Source organism: Pristis pectinata, chromosome 28 (genome assembly GCF_009764475.1).
Source record: "Pristis pectinata isolate sPriPec2 chromosome 28, sPriPec2.1.pri, whole genome shotgun sequence".
Taxonomy (NCBI): domain Eukaryota; kingdom Metazoa; phylum Chordata; class Chondrichthyes; order Rhinopristiformes; family Pristidae; genus Pristis; species Pristis pectinata.
The window spans coordinates 2932693-2948799 of NC_067432.1; the positions used below are offsets into that span (position 1 = coordinate 2932693).

At 38.8% G+C, this 16107-nt stretch overlaps 1 protein-coding gene across 3 annotated transcripts in view; it reads left to right on the forward strand.

The window, feature by feature from the left end:
- The window catches only part of LOC127584074 (CTD small phosphatase-like protein 2), a 70568-nt gene that overhangs the window by 35202 nt on the left and 19259 nt on the right, over positions 1–16107 (forward strand). For all 3 annotated transcript variants that reach the window (XM_052040623.1, XM_052040622.1, XM_052040621.1), the window contains 2 exons: positions 5510–5644; positions 9432–9650. In XM_052040623.1, coding sequence (XP_051896583.1) covers positions 5510–5644; positions 9432–9650 — 354 coding nt within the window. The remainder of the gene's footprint in view (positions 1–5509; positions 5645–9431; positions 9651–16107) is intronic.

Consider the following 16107-nt stretch of genomic DNA (forward strand, 5'->3'; position numbering starts at 1 on the left):
TCCAAAAAAAGATCTGCAATTTATAAAAAAAGATTTCCTCTATCCCTCTTCTACCTTTTGTCCAAAGCTTCAAAACTGTGACCTTCTAAAGCAGCACACTACTATCAAGTCTTCTTGTGATCATTGCTTCAAAGATAACAAAACTAGTTCCTGCAATCTAACCCTGTAACTGAAATATCTCATCTGAAACCACTGCAGAACCTTCATATCCTTTCGTAAAGGGAGATCACCAGGATTGGATGCAATTGGACATATTTGAACAAAGTAATTACGTGGACTGCACAAATACATTAGATTGCAACATAATAAGAACAAAAGAAGTAAGAGAAGGAGTAGGCTATATTGCTGCTCAACCCTGCTCCATTCAATAAGATCATGGCTGATCTGATCTTGGCATCACATCTGTGCTGCTCTAACTTTTGCCTCTTTTTATTTCCATTTTGTTCACTAATTTATTTACTCATTGATGGAATGTGGATAATGCTGGCACGGTAGCGTAGCGGTTAGCGCGACACTATTACAGCACCAGCGATCGGGGTTTGATTCCCGTCGCAGTCTGTAAGGAGTTTGTACGTTCTCCCGTGTCTATATGGGTTTCCTCAGGGTGCTCCGGTTTCCTCCCACATTGCAAAGACGTACGGGTAGGTTAACTTGGGTTTAAAATGGGCGGCGCAGACTCGTTGGGCTGGAAGGGCCTGTTACCACGCTGCAAATAAAATTTTAAATTAAAAATTAAAAAAAAAATTTTAAATTTATTGTTCATTTCTAATTGACCCTGAACTGAAAAGGCAATTAGTTAAAACGCTGGTTGGTCTGGAATCATCTATAGACCAAACTAGGTAAGGACAGATTGCCTTCCCTGTAGGACATTAGTGAACCAGATGAATATTATGACAATCTGGTAGTTTAAGTTTTACCATTACTGAAACTGGCTTTTTAAATTCAAGATTTATTTAATTGGTTGAATTTAAACTCGCAGCTACTATGGTGGGATTCAAATTCATTGCTGGATCAATGTCCCAAAACTCTCACTGCCCATCCAGAAGCTATGTCATTGTACTCCTGCCAGTGCATGTTGTTAATTTGTGTTATATTGCAGAAGAATGAATCCAGTAGAGTTACTATTGATGTAAAATATCTTTTATGAACTTTTATAGTATAATGTGGTCTCCAGTGATTATATTTTCAGTTACAATTTATTTTCCTCATTCTTTACATCTTTGTTTTTGTTTTGTAGTCATCGGATTAAAGCATGGAATAATTGTCTAGTTAAACGGGCTCAATATTAAAGATTTCCTAGATTGTTTTAATAGGCTGTTTGTAAAGATCACCTTGGTGTTAAGTTTGCTCTGTCCTAAAATTATACCTTAATTCTAAATTTAGAAGAGCACGTTCATTTCCTGCTCTAGTCATCCTATATTTCCTATTAAGTATACCATGTTCTGTTTGGTTCATGTTCAAATTCATTTTATTTTTGGGAGAGGCTTTAGTGATGTAATTGGAAGAGACTGATATAGATCTTCCAACAGGAGACAATATAGGACAGTAATAGATTTCAAAGATATAGAGACAGATTGGTGGAATAGGCAAATAGACGATAAATGAAATTTAATACAGAGAAATTCAAGAGTTACATTTTCTTGGTAAGAATAAGAGAAGGCATTTATAAATTAGAGGATACAAATCTGAAAGAGGCACAAGATCGGGTATATTTGCATAGTTCTTTGGAAATGCCAGTCCAGGTTGAGAAAGTGATTCAAAAAATGTACAGAAATCTGTGCTTTATAAATAGAAGCGTATAGTACAAGAGCACAAAATCACAAGTCTGAGTGCCACCCTTTGGAAAAGATGTAAGGGCTTTGGAGGGGTTGCTGAAGAAATTTATTAAGATGATTCCAAGGATGAGGAACTTTAATTATGTAGAATGGCTAGGGAAGCTGCAGTTGTCTCTTTGGACACTGGAGGTTGAGAGGAGATCCAATCAATATGTAAAATCACCAAGCGTGTGGAGTAGATAGAGAAGTCATTGCTAAAGGAGCCAAGAGCCAAGGGTCACAAAAAGATGGTTGGCAAAGAAAACAAAAATCACATGAGGAAAAATTTATTTACGCAACAAGTGATTAGTGACTGGAATGCAGTACTGGGGATAGTAGTGGAGACAAATGCACCAGAACGTTCAAAAGGGAACTGGATAAGTATCTGAAAGAAGTTTGCAGGGCACTGGGGAGAGGGTGGGAAGGGTGGTGTGCCTGGAGTCAGTCGAGACTCTATGGTTGAATGGCCTCCTCCCCTACTGAAACCATTCTGTGATTCTTCAGTTTGTACCATTCCCTTCACCAGATGTCATCAGATGGAAGCACTCTACCAACAGATTTACACATTGAGCACAATCTGTTGAGTAATTTAATGCCAAAGAACATGGTGCTTTTCAAGTTTGGCAAACTACTCACTGAGTTCGGCAGGCTGACTCTGGAGTGCACTCCGAGCTGCTTGGCGATCATCAGCATGTGAGGAGGTTATGTGCTCAGCCCTTGAGCACTCTGATGATGTCACTTCCTTAATTTCATAGGTGATTCAACATGGAAACCCATTGTGATGATTCTTGACCTTGTCCTTTTTCAGGGTGGGCAGTCCAGAAGAAGGAACCAGCTGAGAAAGGCCACTGGGGTTTCCAAGCCAATTATCTGAAAGGAAGTGCAGAAAATTCAAAAAATTAAAAAAATAGTTAATAGGGCCAGTTGCTGTCTTGATTTAATTGTTTTCCCCAAATACCTCTCCTTTCTTGACTGATATTTTGAACAATCAGTGACATGGACAATGTTGGGAAAGCCTGGAGTCTCTCTCAGCTTGAGACCTCTCACCACCCAGCTGTCCTGTTGCACCAAGGAATTTCTGTGGACCTGCATCCCTGAATGGTTGGGGCACCCACTGATGAAAAGACTACAAAATCCTTTGCTCAGATTTATGTTGCTGGCAAGCTGGTGCTTGAGCCACTTCCAACTGGAAACAAAGGTTGTCCCAGCAATAGCTCCAGTTGGATGTTCCTGTCAAATGCATACGGTCTGAGGAATATTCAGATACAGCTCAAGAAATCTGCCTTTTGCACCTTTCGCAAGACAAGAATTGAATAAGTTTAGCTTGCCTATTAAAAAGAGCTGCTGAGATTGAAAGATCATATAGTATTTGTATTGCACACTCAGAGTGGAAAGTTAGAGTCTCTACAGGAAGTGACTGATGGTCTGATATTGTAACCACTTGAAACTGAATTTGTTAAAATTAGCTTCATGCCCTTTAAGTATGAATCTCAGGATCATATACTGTGCTGTGCATGTTATAATTGATCTGCATAAGAAAGATTTCAGTTGGGAAATTGTATCACCACCCACATGAATGAAACTGGTGTGTTGGTCAGACATTAGCCTGGCTGAGATGGTACATGAGTTTGACCTTGTATTCAATAACCAAGGCTGTTTCATAGAAATTTTTGTGCCTTCTATTTCATTTGTTTGCATTGGAATGAAAAATAAAACACTCCACAGCATTTTCTTCCACAATTGCTAAGTTCTTTTTAGTAAGTCAGTTTTTTGCAGAATTTTTGCTTTGCACAATCTGAAAAGAGCATTTACTTCTGAGAATAGAATCACTAAGCATACAGATGGTCTGCACATCAACTGACACCTCTGAACACTGTCCCAGCATTATTTGAGCTGTTAAACAAAGTTTCCTCTCCAATTTGCTTAATGAAAAGTATCGATCTTGTATTTTTTGACAGTTGTGAATAATGCTTCCAGCCTTGGAACTTAATTTGCTAGAAATTTCACATAAGATTTTTAATGTAAGTTTTTCTTCTGCATTTCAGTGATAGTTAAGGTTCTGTTAAAAGTGAGTTATATTTGTTCTGAGCAACTTCATGCTCAGTTTCAAAGCATAGTCTGGTAATGTGCCCATAAGTGCAGTATCTATCTAACTGTAGCACACGTTTTTAAACTCTGCTTTTTTCTAAGAACTTGTTATTGGGGAAATCATGGCCCAGTAACTCAGGTTGGAAGTGTTTTTGGTTGGAATTTTGCACTTTGGACAATAAAATCTGGAGGTTAATTTGAGACTTCCAAGATTTTGAATAGATCAATTATAGACCATTGGTGTTTTGAGAAAGAAAGCTCAAACCTTCTCTGGATTGTAAAGTAAAATGGAATCATTCTTATGAAACTGATTGACCTTCTGTAGTTTTGCTCACAAACAAAGGTAAAACTATGCTTCCACTCTTCTGTCTCTTTACTTTCTCTTCCTCCCCACTTCTTTTCTACTGTGCTCTTTGCCTGTTTCTCCCTTGTTTAACATTTTACATGTTTTCCCTTGCTAGATGCCTCTCGCTTTATATGCTTTGCACATATAGTCTCAGTGAGTGATTCCACATGTTGAGTTAGCACTCATTGTGGTTATTTTATATGTTCAGTCAGTCAGATAACTGTTATGTTGCCATAATTAATTCCAGATTTACAAGTAATGAATTCTTCCACCTGGTGAAGGTGTAGGGATAGTGATGGGTCGCCCAGATGGTTCTGGTTTCTGCTATTGTGTGAAAGGCATCAGCTCACTTGACTATATGGCTGGGCAATGGTTGGCCTTACTTGAAGTAGCTCTGAAGTGGGAGATTGGCTGGAGGAAGTTGGGGACTGACGAGGGCAGTTGATCCACAAGAGCATTGCATTGGATATTGGTGCAGAATTGAAGGATTGAACTAGTAAGTGTAATAGCCTGGCAATAAATAAATACCTATTGGACAGGAGATCTGAATTAGGATTAAAATTTATCAATTACATTATACATTTAACTAATTTATAAATGTTGTCATTAAATGTTATGACCCTTTAATAGTGGTAAGAATGCAAGGTAATGTGTGGTGCAGAATTAATTTTTGGTTCTGTTTGTTTGATTTCTTTTCAGTCCTAACATCCATCAGTACTTAGAAACATTAAATGTTGTTACTGGGCTTTAACAAGGCTCTAAGCATGTGCACTTATAGAGATATGTGTTTTGTACAAATCTGCAATTGTTGTGTACAGATGTATTCCAGTACTGTTGTTTAGATTATTCCTGGTTATTTTCACAGTACAGAAAGATTCATTGTAATTGATATACAAGGCCATTACAACAGGTATGAGATACTTTACTGTGTTAAGGTGCTTATGAACCAATAAGCAACATTTTTAGTTTTCTTTAATTATGCTTATACAAATGTGCATTTGAACAAGGATGTATACGAAGCCACAGATAAAACACAGTCAAATAATAGTGACGTACCAAATGTACATACTTAAATTTTGGAATTTAGGAAATGTAGTCGTCTTTATCTCCTACATGATGGAACCTTTCCCACCTATGTGATTTACTGTGCCTCTCATGGAAGAGTTGAACAGCATTTTATATTCATTTTCATTTGCCTACTGTATATACTGTATATATAATAATGACAATGCAACTTAAATTTACTATTTATTTTTTTAAGAGACTGGAGGTTACAGAAGTAAACAGAATGGAAAGTTAACGATTGTTAGTGATGTCGTTAGCCCTCCGCGAACTGCCTTACTGGGAACCATCTTTTCTCCTGTTTTCAGTTTCTTCTCACCAGCAAACAAAAATGGTAAAGTATTAATTACCGAGAGAACCATTCTTGAATCTTTGCCAATGTAGAACAGTGCTAAATGAAATGAAGTGTTACACTGGATTTCTAAGAGTTGCTTAAGATGCCTTTACAACGTCAGGAAGACGCACATGTAACATTTGTTTTAGAGAAAGGTTGGTACAAAGGCTTTAAGTGTGTTACACCACAGTCAGTGGTTACTCAGATTATCAGGTCTGCTCTTAGGAAATATCTGTCCAAATAATCTGGAGCAATGCACGCAAAATACTGGAGGAACTCAGGCAGCATCTATGGAGGGAAATACGCAGTTGCTGTTTCGAGTTGAGACGCTCATGAAGGGTCTCGACCCGAAATGTTGACTGTTTATTTTCCTCCATAGATGCTGCCTCATCTGCTTTCCTCCAGCATTTTGTGTGTGTTGCTCCAAAAATCTGTCAAAGTAGTCCCATTCCCCAGCTTTTTCCTCAATGTTTATTTTTCCTCCTCAAATACATATCCATTAGACTTTTAAAATGGAACCTGATTCCACTGAACTTTCACACAACAAGCATATGTGTAAATAGACCATTTGGCTTTTTGTGCCTAGTCTGCCATTGTGAGATCATGGCTCATCTTTTACCTCAGTGCCATTTTCCTAGACATTCATATCTCTTGATTCCCTTAATATCTAAAAATCTGTCTCTTTCTTGATTATATTTGAAGATTATGCCTCCGCAGCCCTTATGGATAGAGAATTTTAAAGATTCTCTACCCTCTGGGTGAAGAAATTTCTTCTTACCACTGCCCTAACTGGCTGATCCCTTATTTCCAGACTGGAATTTGTAGTTCGACACACTCCATCCAGTATAACTCTATGACTCTTTACTTCTCTCTGTGCCAATTCCTCATGGTCCTCAATTCCTCGATCTTTCAAATATGTATCCATCTCCTCCTTAAATATATCTAATGATCGGGGCTCCACCCCACCCTCGGAAGAAGAGAATTCCAGAGATTCACTACCCGCTGAGAGAAGAAATTTCTAAGCAGCTCAGTTTTAAATGACTGGCCACTTATTTTGGTGCTGTGTCCCCTTATTTGTGACTCTTCATTAGTGAAGACATCCTAACATCCACCCTGTCAGACCCCCTTCAGATTTTATATGGTTGAATAAATTCGTCCCTTATTTTGCAAACACCTAGGAATACAGTCCCGAACTATCCACTCTCCCTTATTAGAACGACCATCTCATCCCAGGAATTAACCTGGTGAATCTCCCTTGGACTACCTGTAATGCTACCATATCCTTTATTAGGTAACGGGATCAGAACTGTGCACATTATTCCAGGTGTGGCCTCACCAACTCAGTACAACTATACTCCAACCCTTTTGCAAAATGGCGTCTTAACCACTTGTTGGACCTGCTTATTAACTCTTTGCGATTCATACACTAGAACCCAGAGACCCTTCTGAACTTCACTCATTTGCAATCTCTGTTTAGATAATAATTACACAGTAATTTACAAGAGCCTAAAACTATCCATTGTCTCACAAACACAGCTTTGTTTTTAAAAAGATATCTTCCCCCTTCTCTTCCTCTTATCAACATAATAGCCCCAGTATAATAAACTGGTAGCTGACATGTTCAGAGTCCTCTGTCATTGCTGCAATGTAATTAATCACAAGGAGCTGTGCTACCAGAGCCTGCACTCTCCAAATCCCTCCTCTCTTCCCTTTTCCAGGAAACACACCGTAATATTGTGTAACTGGAACTTCCCACATGGGGGAAATAACCTACCACTTCATCATATAATTATTTGGTATTCAAACTCATGAAGGATGTTGATAAAGTAAATAGGAAGCAACTATTTCCTCTAGCAAGTGGTTTACTAACCCAAGGTGATAGATTTAAAGTGGTATATTGAAAATACTTGTCAAAATAAAGAAAAATTCCTTCGTGCACTGCTAGGATATGAAATGCAAAGCAAAATACAAATTTCTAGAGCTTGTCAGGGAAGTGGTTTTAGAGTCATACAGCACGGAAACAGTCCCTTCAACCCAACTTGTCCATGCCAACTGAGGTGTCTACCTGAACTCGTCCCATTTGCCTGCATTTGGCCCATATCCATCTAAACCTTTTCCATTCGTGTACCTGTCCAAATGTCTTTTGAGCATTGCAATAGTTCCCATCTCTACCACTTCCTCTGGTGGCTTGTTCCATATATCCACCACCCTCTGTACGAAAATCTTGCCTCTTGGGTCCCTTTTTAAATCTTTTCCTCTCACCTTAAGTCTATGTCGTCTAGTTTTATACTCTCTTAACCTGCAAAAAGACTGTGACAATCCACCTTATCTATGCCCCTCATGATTTTATAAACTTCTATAAGGTCATCCCTCAGCTTCCTTCACTCCAGGGAAAACAGTCCCAGCCTATCCAGTCTCTGCTTGTAACTCAAGCCCTCCAGTCCAGGCAATGTCCTTGTGAATCTTTTCTACACCCTTTCTAATGTAATCACCTCCTTCCTATTATATGGCGACCAGAACTGCACACAGTAAAAATCGGTGTAGTCTCACCAACATTTTGTATAGCTGTAACATGTCCCAACTTCAGGCCAGCATTAGGTCAGCCATCATCATGTTGAATGGCAGGGCAGGCTTGAGGTGCCTGGTGGTCCATTCCTGGTATTTTCTTGGGTTCTTCTGTTCTTTTGTACAAGGAACTTTCTAACAAAAGGGTATATTAGAATAGTCAGAAAGCCGAGATAATTCTGTATCCTCTTCTCACGACTTCTTTTGGAATTCCCACAATCTAAATTGTGCAGATGCAATTTCACTTCAGAAATTATTATGTAAGAAAGGTAATCATACTACAAAAACCCCTTGAGTGTGAGAGAGCTCATTTTATACTTGATATTACTGGCTTTTTTCATCCTTTGAGCATCCAGCCACATTTAAAAATATGTAATTTGTTTATTCTTTCCCCACATACATTTGTGCTTTTTAAATTTGTAAGTTGTTTCGTTGTCTTCCACATTGCACTCTATATGTCGTGCAACAGAAGTCTTTAATTTATGTGGTGCCTCTGACACTGAGTAATTAGAGATGGGTATTAAATGTTGGTCTTGCCAGCAACACCTGCATCCTGCAAAATGAATAAATAAAACTAAACAGTAGTTCAAAATACATTGATTTACATTGACAAGTATGCCAACCATTTCTGTACAGTAAAGCCCTTCAAACTAGAGAGTGCCCTGTTTAACTTTTTGAATACAAACAAAATGCTGGAAATACTCAGCAAGTCAGGCCACATCAGGATTACCTTCTCAGGTCGGTTCTTCATTAGCACTGATCTTTGACCTGAAGTGGTAATTCTTCTTCCCTTCCCACAGCCGTGGCCTGACCTGCTGAGTACTTCCATTGTTTTCTGTTTTTTTTTTTCAGATTTCCAGCATCTGCAGTTTTTTTTGGTTTTCTGACTTTTAAGGTGTTTATTTGGGAATGAATTTGTCCAAGATATCAGTATAAGTTGACTAGTGCCATGGGATCAACTGTTTGGAAGATCTGTACTGCTGACAGCATTTCCATGTTGGAGAATCAGCCTAGAGCTGGATCTATTTGAGTAGGAGACAAAATGCAAAGAGACCCAAGCTTTTTCCTTTGCCAATATTATTTCTTTTGTCTTTTGTCTCCTGTGCCTGTACTACTTTGATGAAAACCAATAGTAAGTAGAGACTTGTGTCTAATCTGTTGTGGTTGGTAATCTTCTCATTATTAAGGTGATGTAATTTAATGTTCATGATCTTTTTTGTAGGAACATCAGGTTCTGACTCCCCAGGTCAAGCTGTGGAGGCTGAAGAAATAGTCAAACAGCTGGAATTGGAGCAGGTAGACGAGATAACCACCAGCACTGCAACATCAGCTACAGGAGGACTATACTCTGGTCAGGCAGTGACAGCACAATTGCCGTCCCCTGACAGCAGTTCAGATAATGCAGAAGATAAAGTCACCAGTAAAGTTCACCCAATGCCAGGTATAACAGATTTTTTAGACGTGGATATGTTGCAAATTCTGGTAAATAACAACCTCCTTGATGATAGTGGTGGTTGTTGGCAGAGTGGTATACTGAGGGCCCTTGGAAAGTTGAAGAAGGGTTGGGTTAGTTTGAAGGTATCATATTACACTTGCCTATCTTAGAAACCCAAGTGGCACAAGAATGCCCTGTGGGTTTGATTTCAAACCTCTTAGCTATTAATGCTGATTTCAATCAGCTGGTCAGCCTCCCAAGTGTATACTCTGCCATGCTATAAAAATGGTCATGATGGCAGTTTCTTAGACCATAGTTAACCAGATGTTACATTCAGAGTTTGAAATTAATTAATAAAGGAAGGAAAAGCAAACTACAGGAGTCATCGCAGATAAATGTAAAGTCTGAATGTAAAAGTTTCTATAGATATGTAAACAGGAAAAGATTAGCTAAAGTAAATGAGTATCCTTTACAAACTGAGACAGGAGAAATAAATTGAGTAATAAGGAAATGGCAGAGACACTAAACAAAACTTTTGTGAAGAAGACACACATCTGGAAATAGTGGTGTACTACATGTCTAGTGTGAATGAGGAGTTCAAAGAAGTTACAATTTGGAAAAAATAATTAGTGTTGGAGAAATTAATGGGACTGAAAGGCAATAAGTGACTGATAACCAGTATCCTAGTGTCTTGAAGGATGTATCAATGGGTGCAGAGGTTGCCATCTTCCAAAATTCCATAGATTTTAGAATGGTTCCCATGGAATGGAAGGTAACAAATGAGACCCCACTATTTGAGAAAGTAGGGAGAAAGAAAATGGAGAACTATAAAAAAAGACAGCCTAACATCATTAGGAGGAAAACTGCTGGAATCTAGTATTAAAGAAGTGGTAACAGGCCATTTGGCAGAGTCACTATGGAATCAAAAGGGGAAAATCACCATTTGACAAATCTGAGCCTTTTTTTTGGTTATAACTAACAAAATAGGTAGAGTGAATACTCAGGCCTTAGAACAATATTAGAAGCACAGTATTGAGGGTAGTATAGTGGTATGGGTTGACGACTGTGTAACAGGCATAATGCAGAGAAGGAAGGGATGGGATATTTTTGATTTGGGTGGCTGTGAGGATGGATTGGTTCTGGAGCTCCAGCTGTTCGCAGACTGTATCAGTGATTTGGATGAGGTGATCCAGTGCAATGTATCCAAGCTTGATGATGATGTGTGGCTGTGAGGATGATGCAGAGAGGTTTCAGGCACATAGAAACAGACTCAGAAAAATGGAAAATGATATGACGGGTGGAATATACAAAGACATACAGGTTAAGAAGTTGTGGGCATGCTATGTTGGTGCCGGAGGCGTGGTGACACTTGCTTGGCTGCCCCCAGGGCACACTGCAAAAGATGCATTTCACTGTGTGTTTCGATGTACATGTGGCTGATAAAGATATTTTATAATGTGGAAAACTGTGCAGTCATCCACTTTGTCAGACTATTTTTAAATGGTGAGAGATGGAAAAGTACTGGTGTTCAGAGGAACCTGGGTGGCTATGGACAGAATTTGTTGAAAATTAGCTTGCAGGTTCAGCAAACATCTAAGGAAGCCAAGTTGTGTATTGGACTTTATCGCAAAGTGTTTTGAATGCAAGAGTAGAGAAAACATGCTCCATTTTTATGGACCCCTTTTGAGATTGCATCTGGGTTATTGTGTACGGGTATGGCCTTCCTACCTAGAGAAGGATGTACATTTAATAGAGGGAGTCAAGATTAATCAGATTGATTCTTGGAATGGCAGGTTTGTTGAATGAGGAGCAATTAAGCAGATTGACTTATTAAAACTAAGAGTAAAAGCCATTCTTTAAAACTAAGAATGAGAGTTGAACTCGTTGAAGCAGACAAAATTCTTACGAAGCTTGCAGAGTTGATATTTTTGCAGGCTGAGGTATATATTGACGACAAAAGTTGACAGGATGGTGAAGAAGGCATTTGGCATGCTTGCCTTCATTGGTCAGGGCATTGAGGTCAAGAGTTGGGACATCATGTTTCGGCTGTATGAGACGTCGGTGAGAACGCACTTGGAATATTATGTGCAATTCTGGTCGCCTAGCTTTTGGAGGGATGACCTGAAGCTGGAAAGGGTGCAAAAAAGATTCACAAAGATTTTACTGGGACTGCAGGGTTTGAGTTACATGGAGAGACTGGATAGGCTGGGGCTATTTGCCTGGAGCATAGGAGTTGAGGGGTGACTTTTATAAAGGTTTATAAAATTATGAGGGGCATTGATAAGGAGAATGGCCACGGTAGGGGAGTCTAAAACTAAAAGGCATAGATTTAAGTTGAGAGGGGAAAGATTTAAAAGAAACCTGAGGGGCAAGTTTTTCCACACAGAGATTACTAGATATATGGAATGAGCTGCCAGAGGAAGTGGTAGAGGTGGCTACAATTACAAGTTTAGAAAACTTTTAGTTACATCGATAGAAAAGGCTTAGAGGGATATGAGCAAACACAGGAAAATGGGACTAGCTCAGGTAGGTAACTTGACCAGTGTGGACGAGTCGACCGAAGGGCCTGTTTACCTGCTGTATAACTCTATGGAACCACGGGTCACAGTATCAATTGTAAAGGGTTGGCCATTCAGGTCAGAGTTTAGAATATACATGCAAGCATGCTAATTAGGCCCACTTCTGCTTTCTTTGTTACGTTTTGTATAAATGACACCGGTCAAGTAATGATATCATAATCCTGATGTTCATTTCTATGCTATGTTTATTAGTAGTTACTGAAGACTTCCTGGAATAGTACTAATAGTAAACTTCCTTCATACTTGGCAGATTTCCCAGTGTCTCTTGATTTTCCATCATCTGCCAAGCAACTGTCATGTGACCCATTGTCGTGCTTTCATGTCCCAAACTCCCGCCTCCATATACGTAGAGTCTAGTTCACTAAACCATTGTCCTCAGCAAACCTTGAGGACTCTTCAGTGTATTGAGCAAAGTACCATTGGAGTTTAAAGCTGTGAAATTACAAGTTATCATACTTGTGCTTTAGAACTAGTACCATGCTTCCCAGTTAGGCATTGGTTTGCAAGGGCTACTGGAGAAGGGAATACAAATAAAAAATGCTGTAAGTACTCAGCATCTATGAAGAGAGGAATAGTTAATATTGTTCATTAATTTTCAAATCTACAAGATCTGCAACTTTCCATAGCCTCCTCTAAAAGAAATTCTCCTCATCTTTATCTTAAATGGGTGACCCCCTTATTCTGAAACTGCTGTTGATTTTGAATGAAAGGAGACATCCTCTCAGCATCTAGTTTTTGAGCCCCCTCTTCTTCCCCTCCCAACCCAGAATCCTTTGTTTCAATAAGGTCACCTCTCATTCTTCTAAACCCCAATGTGTATAGGCCCAACTTTTCATTTACTAACCCAAAATGATCCATTTATCATGACTCTTGCTTTCTGCTAGGTAGCTAATCCCCTACCCATGCTAATATATTATCCCCAAAGTCAGGAGCTCTTAACTTGTGGATAGTGCTATAAACCCTTCAATATTGTGTATCAGGTTGATAAATATGCAATACAGAATTAAACTTCCTTTAATTTCTGTGTCATATCATTGTGCTCAACCATTGAAACATTGCTTACCTGGTACCATGGCCACAGAAGATTAAAAAAAAAGCTAGAAGATTAAAGCCAGAAAAGCATGGGCTCTTTAAAAGTTCATTCTCATGCACTTTCCCAAAATTCCTGTTTTTTTTCCTTTCAACTATATATCCATTTTCCTATCAGTAGTTACTACTGAGTCTGCTTTCACTGTCCTCAGGCAATGCAGTCCTGATCATAACAAATGATTGCTTGAAAAGATATTCTCCACATCTCTTCCCTTTTATTAATCAGCTTAAATCCATTTCCTCTGATTATTGATTTACAGGAAGGATGTGAGAATACTAGAGAGGGTACAGAGGAAAACTATAGGATTGTTGCTAGGGGTGAAAAGTAATTGTGAGGAAAGATTGGCTAGATTATGATGGTTTTCTTTGGAACCGGGTAGGCTGAGGGAAGAGTTAATTGGATGATATAAAATGATGAAGGGCCTAGGCAAAGTAGACAGGAAGGACTCATTTCCCTACAGCAACAGCCATAGATGATAGCAATTAGCGGGAGAAAAAAGTTCTCACCCAGCATGGTGGGACCATGGAATCTGTTACCTAGAAGGATAGTTGATGCAGAAAATATCTTCATATTTAAGACATACTTGGTAGAAAACTTGATGTCTAGTAACCTTTTGAGGGTATGAAAACAAGAGTTGGATTAAGGCAGGATAGCATTATTCTGGACCAGCATGGACTGACTAGGCCAAATAGCCTCCTACATCATAAATAATGTTACTCTTACCATTGGAAATAATTTATCTCTATCAAACTTCCTCCCCATAATCTTCAGCACCTCAATTAAGTGGTTTCTGGTGGTGGCAAGCAATTAGATAGACGAACAGTTATGTTGGCCTTAATTGCAGGAGGATTTGAATACCAGAGCAGAGACATCTTGTTAAACTTATAAAGGGTAATGTATATATGACTATTATCAAGAAGTGGTAACAAGGCATTAATATGGATTTATGAAAGGGAAATCATGTTTAACAACTCTATTTGAATTATTTAAGTTTGTAACTAATAGAAGAGGTAAAGCGAACCAGTTATTCTAGTGTATTTGGAATTTCATAAGAAGGCACAGGAGTTAATAAAATTAGAGTGCATGGTACTGGAACTTGTAAACTGGCATGGATTCAAAGTTGGTTAGTGGAACAAAATAAAGAGTTTTTATGTTGGGAGGCTGTGGTCAGTGAGTGCTGTAGGGTTTAGTGCTGAAGCCCCCAACTGTTTACAATCTACATCAATGATTTTGATGATGTGGTCAAGTGTAATACATTCTAGTTTGCTGTTGATATGAGGTAGGGTCCTCATAAGTGTGGGCCTACAGCAACAGCCATAGATAATAGCAAGAGAGGCTTCAGACAGATGAAAGCAGACCAGGTTGATAAGTGGAATAAAATTTGAGATCATCCACTTCTGTAGAAAAAATAGAAATGCAGCATGTATTTTAAATGGTAAAAAAAAGACTGGGTGTTGGTGTTCAGAGGAATTTGTGCACCTTAGTTAACTTGTAGGTTCAACAAGCAGTTGGATGGACAAATGTCATGCTGGCCTTAATTGCAGGAGGATTTGCACACGGGAGTACAGATGTCTTATAAGAATTATAAAGGATCTTGTTAAGACCTTGTCTGGAATACTGTATGCTGTACTAGTCTGTATTTAAGAAAGAATATACTTGTGACAGAGAGAGTGCAGCAAAAGTTCACTTAATTGATCTCTGGGTTGGCCAGTCTGTCCAGTGAGTTAAGATTAATCAGAGTGTGCCTTTATTCTGAAATAAAAACAGAAAATGTTGGAAACACTTAGCAGGGCAGGGAGCATCTGTGGAAAGAGAAGCAGTTAATGTTTCAGATCGAAGGACTCGGAAGGAGAGAAAGTTGGTAGCCAATTGCAGGGAGGGTGGGGTATGAATGGATAGATCAAAGGGGATATCCCTGATTGGGTGAGGCCATGATTGCACTGGAGATAAGTGGTTAACGAGGTCATCTGTTTGATGGGTTAATGGGAGCAGTAAGGGAGGGAAACTGGTTGTTTGTTCAGAAAAGTAATAAAGTAAGTGCAGTTAGAGTGAGAACATAGACAAAAGCATATTAGAGTTGTGAAATGTAGGGTGGTAGGGCATGCCTAGGAGGTTAGGCTGTGTTGGTGGAGAGAGAGAGAGGGAGAAACTGAGCAAATATCACAGGTGGATGAACACTTTTAAAATACAAATGCTTCAAATTTGAAAGGAAAGCAGAAATACCAGAAACACACAGCAGGTCAGGTAGCATCTGTGTAAAGGGAAACTGAAACAAAGCCCTATGTCAAAGACACCTACCAGAACAAGTTTGGAAGTATGAGAGGTGCTGATGTGGAAACCTACAAAATTTTTAATGGGCTTGAATGGGTGGCCTTGCAAATCAAACTAATGATTGGAAGCCCAGCAATAAATGCTAACCATGCAAAATTTCATTTTCATTAGTTTTGCTTTAAGAATGGTACACATAGCTTTCAAAATGTGCATATAGACTACTGACCAATCCCAGAATGTGCTGACAGTACGCATGATAGTGGACTCCTTGTATATGGTGGTAAATATTAATTAGTTACCGTAATTTTAAATCTGTGTTTGTATCATTGTTAATTTCAATTTTGTTGCTCTGCCAAAAGGCAGAAAGTTGAAGAATCTTTTGGCTGAAGTTTTTTTAAATTACTGAAAATACTCAATTCTATTGACTGCTAATAAAAACTGAATATCCCCCTCACCCTTCCCAAATAAAAGTAGAGAAAAAAATCTGTAATTAAACTTCTGGATTGTCTGTTGGGAAAAACTT